The 8,867-nt window shown below is 42.2% G+C and overlaps 1 protein-coding gene across 1 annotated transcript; it reads left to right on the plus strand.

Moving 5' to 3' along the window:
• Positions 1-2,128: 2,128 nt before the first annotated feature.
• LOC108666514 lies at positions 2,129-8,269 on the plus strand. The gene is made up of 4 exons (XM_018153400.2): positions 2,129-2,251; positions 2,724-3,387; positions 4,380-5,014; positions 5,493-8,269. Exons 1-4 carry the CDS (start codon positions 2,217-2,219, stop codon positions 7,450-7,452), a joined length of 3,294 nt encoding a protein of 1,097 aa, XP_018008889.1. The 5' UTR covers positions 2,129-2,216; the 3' UTR covers positions 7,453-8,269.
• Positions 8,270-8,867: the final 598 nt, after the last annotated feature.

Raw genomic sequence — 8,867 nt, forward strand, 5'->3', positions numbered from 1 at the left:
GGGCTGATCAGACGCTCCTACGAGTACCTAGATATAGAAATGATGAAGCTGTTGTTCACCTCTGTCGTGCGCCCGAACCTAGAGTTTGGAAACGTTGTGTGGTCACCGAGACTTGAAAAGGACACAAATTTAGTGGCGAGTGTTCAAAGACGTGCAACAAGGATAATTCCAGAATTAAAGAGCAAGTCTTATGAAGAAAGATTGAAGATTATGAAGCTTCCAAGCCTCCATTATCGACGTCTGCGTGGGGACCTCATTGAAGTATACAAGTATACTCAGTCATGGCTTATACAAGGTCCCAGAAGGATTACTAGAATTTGAAACAAGAACCAACACCAGGGGCCACAGCTATAAAATAAAAAAACTGCGGTGCAACTTATCCACGCGACAACATTTCTTCTCGCTTCGAGTCACTGACATGTGGAACAGCCTCCCTGAAGATATTGTTGACGCTCCGAGTATGAACGCGTTCACGAACAGACTAGACAAGGCCATGCAAGAGCATATGTTTAGTCTTAAAATGCCACGTACCCTACGGAACAACTGATATCTAGAATCGATTTTAAATCTACCGTCCGTTGAAGAAATCTGATCAAAAGGCCAGTCTAGTCAAAAAAAGCACAAGAATCGGCGACAGGCCTATCCAGGCCTACTCTTTAATGACGAAGATACTATTTTATACTATACTATTAGTTTAGAAACTATTTTATGTCCTCTGCGAAATTTGGCCAGCATGACCATAAAAGTTGGAGATGAAAGCGAAATTTGAAAAAAATATAACTCTGCACTCACTGCAGTGTGTGACAGACAGCGCATTTTCTCGTTGTCGAAAACGTGAAGTCACGGACAGAAGGACGGACATGACGAGCACAATAGGGCAATTTTTCCATAAATGAGAAAATGCGCTAAAAATAATCACGACCTAAACATTATATTTAGATTTTAATGAACGCAAATACAAAAGTTCACCGAACTGCGTTCACTAGTCTAGGATATATTTAATGTTCACTAAATCATGGAGACCAGTGGCAAATCCTACAGAAAATTTTTGCCAGAGAGGTAGCCCCATCCGCGGGGCCAAGCCGGGAAAACGAGACAATTTTGACGCTGCCGACCACCCAGCACATATGGTGGTCGTAGATTATGTCGTTGTTTAATCAACGTTATCCTTTATGTCGTAGTGGGGTATATAAATAAACAGAGAAGTGTGATAAGGTCCCGCCTAATCCAATCAAATTTAGCGTGATGAGGTCAGTATTTAGCTCGTTCCACCTGGGACAAGCTAAATTCAAAACTCTGGGACAAGCTTAAGTCATTCCGTTTAAGCCGGTCCCCAGTGAGCTTGATGAGGTCATGTCTGAGCCGGTCCCCAGTGAGTGCGATGAGGTCATGTCTAAGCCGGTCTCCAGTGAGTGCGATGAGGTCATTCCTAAACCACTCTAATCGATAAGGTCCCGGCCAAGAAGACACTTAACCCGTTATAAGTCTCAAGTCTTATCATTATAACTATCGCAACACCTAATGATAAAATTATCAGCTGTTCTCAGTACACCTGATAATTTCAGCTGCAAGCAATATAGCTCCATAGAAAATACGTGCAAGAGTGCCATTGCATTACAGCGGCTCAGTGGCGCTTTGGCCGCCGTGCTGTAAGGAGTGTGTGTGCGTTATCAAAATATGGCATATTCATAGAGATTACTTTTAATTTAAAATTACTGATTCAGAGAAATAAATGGGTGATATTGTCCATCTTTCTTACCCACAGCACGAGCGGAAAGCTGACGCAACAATACGCTCTTTTGCATGGTCAAACTTGGTCAGAATGACTCGCATCAAAGTAAAAAGTGCATTGATATTGGGACAATTTTGCCGTCATTTCTTTATGTGTTTGTCATATTATCAATAGAATTAGTTGTAATTTAGCATAGTGTGACTATATTTTAACCATGATTGATTTAATCTTTATATTGGTGAGCTAAATCTTTTTCTTGGCTGACTGATATTCAAGTGAGAATGATTATAATATTATTATTGTGATAAATATATAAAATATCTGTAAAATCGTTTATGGTTTTATAGATATTTTATATATCGGTTATTCTTTATTAAATCGTTTATGGTTTTTATACAGATAATATTTGGCAGCATTAGCCAAAGAGATGAAATTTAATCACAAACGATAAGTATTTTAACTGAAGCGAGTATATAAGAAAACCATGGCTGAAGGCACCAGCGAACATGCACACTTCTCGTGAGTACGCAAATGTGTTTAAATGTTCATATAATGAGTAAAATATGTAGAAACCTGTATTTAAACATTCAAAAAATGTACAATTACATAAACAAACGTGTACAGACTTTCACAGTGTGATCGAAATGCTTCAAATGATCAATGAGATCAATGTGATCAATGTCATCAAATAAATGTTCTATTAATTTAAAGCACCATCAGATGCGTATCCTACTAGACGAGTATTCTATTAAATGAATGTTCCCTGAAAAAAAAATTATTGCAGAGGCGTGCTTCATTAAATAAATAAAGGAGTGCTTCATTAAAGGAGGAGTAAAGGAGTGCTTCATTAAATAAATGTTCTATTAATTTGAAGCATCATCAGATGCGTGTTCCTACTAGACGAATATTCTATTAAATGAATGTTCCCTGAATAGAAAATTTCATGGAAAAAAATTTTTTTCAAATGTTCCCTGAAAAAAATGTATTTCAGAGGCGCGGAGCTGCTACGGGGCGAACTCCTGGGGATGTTCAGGATCCCTTTCGCCCTACGTGACCTGAGCGATACGCAGCGCACCGCAGTTTGCGACGCCTGTCTGCGTCTCGCCTCCAAACTTACGCAGACAATCGACGGTCCTAGTGCAGAAATTGACCGTCAAAAGTCGTTGAATGAAATTGGTGAAAAGTTCTCGTCATTTCAGGTCGTGAGAAATTCACTATCTGCGTCTGAGGAGTCCTCAGTCGCTACGCAGGAATCCAGTTTGGGGTTCTTCCCACAAGCGGGATCTCGAGGAATTGTTTCTTATTCACCGAAAGTAGACAAATACTTTTCAGATTTTGAAGCATTTCAGTCCCACAAAACAAGCGGAAAAGAAACTCAAATTGTATATTCTAAGCATGAATCAATCGGTGGTCCCTTATCTCCTTCAGATAAGAAAAAGATAAATGTTATCAAAGGTAGTTTCAGAAGCCTGAATGAGTCTTGTACACAGGAAAGGTTGTCCAATTCTGGATACTTCCATTCTACTCCTGTCATGAACTGCAAACTAGCAGACGATGGCGTCACTCGTACTGTGTCAGCTGTCTTCGTCGGTAGACGAAGTGTCGTAGTCTACGTTATGAATCAGCACATCTACCTCGTAGAAGGTGACAACGTGGTAAGATGTCTACTTGCGTTTCATATTTTTACCCTCCACAGATGTAAAATAACTTTGGAACACTAAACGGTTTTGTCCAGCACTGAAAAAATAGGGAAACTCTTAATGCTCATCAGCTATTAATCATCAACACCTAATTTTCCAAACTTCAGAATTTAGGTTCTTGTTTACAATTTGGGTAAAACACATGCACCTTCAGCAAATAAAGCTAAAATAACATTTCCTTCCTCGAGTCTTGCAACCAATTCATTTCCATCACAAAAGTCGGGTAACACCTAAGCTTCTGCCCAAAAGTCGCCACAATGGACCAATAGGTATTCTGGATCTGCATGGCCGTCCGTTGAAAATAAGCGTCTAGTATGAATCTCCATCCCGATTTTGTTTTCCTATGGTGTGAAAAGGGTTGGCCGACCCTTAGTTGTACATATCTGCTCAGATTCTACACTTCAAGCACAGTCGAAGAGGACATATCCTAACAAAATTTAGAGTCGCCCCCGCTTCTGGTAATCCAAATCAGAGGCTGCCGCGTCTGTAAAATTTCACTGGGTAGAGCGGCTGATATCTGTGCTGTAGGCTAAAAGAGGAGCTTGCAAGCTCGGCTTGGCCAATATTCTCACAGGGGGATTCTGCCTGGGAATCTGAATTCGATCGGGCAGTCAATCACACTCAGAACAACTTTAAGCCGATTGTAGCTATTTCAGGGCAGAAGCCTAGGTGGTGAACCCAAATTTTTTGGCAGTCACAGAGTCGAGCCTACATCTAAATTTTGTTAGGGCGATTTAGGAGCTTTCGTGCTACAAATTTCTCTTGCTCTCTGAGTTCCTTGTGTGACACTGCTTTTAAAACTTATTTGGCACTCTCCTTCTAAGGTTAATCTTATGCCTTTTTAACTAACTAATGTAATTATGAAGGAAGAAATTACTTTGATAAAACGTTATGAACAAGATTAATTCTGAACTATTTCGTATCAACAATATCCTTCTTACTCGCAGCTGGCTAAACACTCTGTCAAGCAGCTAAGCGCAGTGAGCGCCACAAGCTCAGGTGGGGGGTTGGCAGACCCCGGTACGCCGGCAGATCCCGGTACGCCGGCAGACCCCGCTACGCTGGCAGACCCCGGTACGCCGGCAGACCCCGGTACGCCGGCAGACCCCAGGACGTCGGCTGACCCCGGTGCTCCGGCAGACCCCGGTACGCCGGCAGACCCCGGTACGCCGGCAGACCCCGGTACGCCGGCTGACCCCGGTACGCCGGCAGACCCTGGTACGCAGGCAGACCCCGGTACGCCGGCAGACCCCGGTACGCAGGCAGACCCCGGTACGCCGGCAGACCCCAGGACGTCGGCTGACCCCGGTGCTCCGGCAGACCCCGGTACGCCGGCAGACCCCGGTACGCCGGTAGACCCCAGTACGCCGGCAGATCCCGGTATGCCGGCAGACCCCTGTACGCCGGCAGACCCCGGTACGCCGGCAGACCCCGGTACGCCGGCAGACCCCGGTACGCCGGCAGACCCCGGTGGGGCGCTGGTCTACATTGGACTGGACAAGATACGGGAGCAGCGAGTGTGCGTTGTCCTGCAGATGACGTCACGCGAAGACGCACTGAAGCTCATCAGAGCGGTCACTAGGTAACAAAGACAATTCTAAAGACAATATGTGTAAAATTGAGCATCTTTGTGTTTAAATAATTCAAGTAAAAATAAATAACATTACTTGGCCACAGTTTCCAATTATTATTCATGTAGTTTTTATTTGGCGTCTCAATGTACGTATGTGGTATCGCTAAAAGAGTAAAACTATCATCCACAACATGAATAAGATTTTAAATAATTAATCGTCGAAGATTTTCATATTTTACCCTTCAAGCTTTCGTATAATCAGCCACTGTCGGATTCAGCTTCAGACTAGCATGGGCTCATGTGAGTACAATCGTGTCGTACCATTCAAGTGGGGATGGTAAAAAAGTATACAACATAGTGAGGGAACCTTTATGTCCCGACCAGTTACCTGATACTTCAATACATACTCGACTGAGCATGCATCTCTGTCTTTATTGTTGTTGGATATAATATTTTTTTATAAAATTGAATAAAATTAATTTTTCAGAGAACAATCCGCGAGAATAACTTCCACGTCAAGTACTTCATCTCAGTCACCGGAACCCAAAACAAGCAATGCGCGTAAGTTACCTTCTTCCATCAAGAGCATTGAGCCCTCAACAACTACGCAAACGTCAGAAGCATTGAAAGCTCCTTTGAGATATCCAATTGGCGAAGATGCAGTCTCCACCTCGTCAAAATCCGAAAATCATTTAGATTTTGTAGCCCTCAATATACCTTTTACAGCCAACACAGAAGTTCTTTCCAGTAGCCTCAGTAGCCCAAAAATTTTCAACATTCCTCCTGAACCGGAAACCGCACATGCAGTTGAAATTAAATCCATCAGCGCAAACAGTGCTCCTGAAGAAATAAAAGATATTTCCAATGTTTTTGCTCTACCCGTCGGTAAGATTGACAGTGAAAACCTTGAAGCTTTTTGTGAATTGGAAAAACAATCCCAATCAATTTTCACCAGCCCAAAACTAAGCCCACAAATCTTGAAACAATCACCATCTTCTTCCAACATACCAAATCATTCAAAATCCCTAACACCATCGCCATCATCATACACCAGCCCTAACCTGAGCCCACAATCCCCAAGACCATCCCGGTCATCTTCCAGCAGCGCTACCCTTAGTCCACAATCCCTAATACCATCCCCATTTTCTTCCAGCAGCCATAACCTGAACCTACAACCCCCAAGACAAACCTCGTCATCTTCCAACAGCCCTAACCTGAACCCACAATCCCTAACACCATCCCAATCATCTTCCAACAGCCCTAACCTGAACCCACAAACGACAAACAGGAAAAGCGCAAAATTTTTCCTTGAGTCTATCAACAGCTCACTCGATTCCCCAGACCAAGTGAGTTTTACCCCAAAGTCCTTGGTGAGCGATGTATTTTTCAACGATTCTCGTGACGAAGATAGTGTGAGTTGTGTGAGTGACGTGCTGGTGGACTGGGAGCTAGACATGGAGCGAGACCAAGAACTAAAAACAAAAGTCAAGGCATTGACCGACAAATTTATTGAGAAGGAGAATGCTTACCATTTAAAACTTTGCCAATTTTTGCGAGTTTTGGAATCTAACAACCATTTCCCTGGCATTCAGTACCTCCTCCTTCTTGAGGGCATTTCTCATATGCACCTCACAGTTATTACCAACATAAAGAAGAGCTCATGTCCGACGCATTACTTGACTGAAATATTCCTCGATGATTTAAAAGACTTTGACAAGTACGAGCATTTCATCCGTTCGAGTAGGCGATATCATTTCGAGGTCCAGAAACTGCGGCCTGACAAGTGCGAGTTGGCGCGAGACATGATTGAGGCTGTAAGGTCCAGACCAGCCTTCTACGTTGACATCTTCACCGAATGGAAGACCCTTACTAATTCTTCCTACCTGCGCTCAAAATTAGCTCAGAACATTGAACGCGTCTCGGTTGTGGCTAAAATTACAGACTCTGACTCAGTAGTCATGAACGTGAGACACCATCCTGGTTCGTGGAAGATCTACACCCCTTTGTTGGCCGCAGGCTACTTCATGGTAACTGGACGTGGCTTTGCAAAGGGCATCATGCACGCCATGCTCCTCTCGTCTTCCTTCGTCATGTTTGCTGTGGACTCGACGAAGCGACAGTTCTTGAACTGCATTGACGTCATCGCCTTGCATTTCATAGTCCTAAGGACAGACAAAACTCCAACAGTATTTTATCTCGAGATTGATTTTGGGATGAGGAGAGGGAAGGAAAGCATCAAAGTTGAGTGTAAAAGTGCAAGTGAAGCCAAGTTTTGGATCGGCACTTTCACCAAGTTGTTGATGGTCAAGGCCAGTGAAATAAAATCAGAAGAATTTCAGAGACGCGCTTCGACCGTTTCTTTACCAGGCACAGTCTCTGACAGCCAACTGAACTCCATGCTGCAGACTACATGCAGCGTGCCGGAGGAAATGGAGTGCCGCCAGTGATGACGACTGACAACACGGGCTCGTCTTCAATTGTTTTCCATGTATTTTGCCATTCGGCAATGCACGGGCCTGGTTTTCGTTCACTGTGGGGATAACAATAAATTATGACAACTTTTTCGTATAGAGTATAAGGCGGAGTATATTCATTTTGAATTGAAAACATGATCTTGCTTCATGTCTAATTCACTAAAATTTTTCATGCGAAGCCAAGAATGCACTCAACGTTGCGAGCATTTTTAAAACGACATTGCTGATAAAATCAATTTTTTTCAGTATATTTTCCAAGTAAAATTATTGGAATGATATTCTTCTTATCATCCCAAGCATGATATATTATTATTAACAGCGATTGTATATGCGTCTATATGTGTAAATAATCAATGACCTCTATTAGTATCTTCGTACTGATGATTGCGGTATAAATATTTACTTTACTGGTTCGTGCCAGCCCCTGCAATATTAGCTTGCAAAATATTTGCTGCTCTATAACTCTAAATTGATAAAGACCTTATATGTAACTCAACAAATCAGTTTAGTTTGAAACAAGTCAAGTGAAAGACTCAAAATTTGATGAGTTATTTAGGCTACTTTTAAGACGCAAACCATTATAAGAGACATATCTTAATGTTAATAATATTATAAATTCTGATTAGTTTAACGTGATTGTTGTATAGCTGTCGCTATTTCACAGAAGACATGAAAAAATCATATATACCTGATTTTCCACTACCAATTATGTGGTTTTTTTTTTTGCCTTGGCTTTCGTATTTTCGTGGAGTGACTTGATTCCTACATTCAGATATGAAAGATTATATTTTGCAATAAATTCCCTGTTTTCAAATGTCCTTTCTAATGTCTTAACCACCCCTCTAACTTGCGCATCAAATATAGATTTTTTACCACAGAAACATGTTTCAAATTTGCGCACATATGCCATCAAAGTTGATGTTTATTTGGGGCATAAGATGAGCCTGTGTCAAACGAGAGCAGCAGGAGAGCCGGTATGAGGCCGTCATGTCTGCATTAGGGGCCTCTCAAAAGCTCTGCCCGGCTTAAATTAAGTCATTTCTGCTGCCTCTATTGCTCTGCTACCTTCACGAAGATCAGAATGAGAGATGCTGACATTACAAGTCACGAATCCAAATATGAGAAAAACGGTTCTGAGTGTTCCATGGCTGCCTCATAAGATTTCGTCTGGTTTAGCCTATCGCCGATTCCAGACATCGCAAGATTTTCACAGCTAGAAGGGTTTTGAAACCTCAACTCACGGCTTCCATCATGAACTCTCCGCCACCTCGTTAATATATATCAGGGGAAAAGTTTCTTTCTCACATTCATAATAAGTTTACAGAAATATTAATTATTTTCTAGTGGAAAGTAGACGTGACTGTTAAAAAAAGTTTCTCATATAAAAT

Source organism: Hyalella azteca, unplaced genomic scaffold (assembly GCF_000764305.2).
Source record: "Hyalella azteca isolate HAZT.00-mixed unplaced genomic scaffold, Hazt_2.0.2 contig7624, whole genome shotgun sequence".
In the NCBI taxonomy this organism is placed as follows: domain Eukaryota; kingdom Metazoa; phylum Arthropoda; class Malacostraca; order Amphipoda; family Hyalellidae; genus Hyalella; species Hyalella azteca.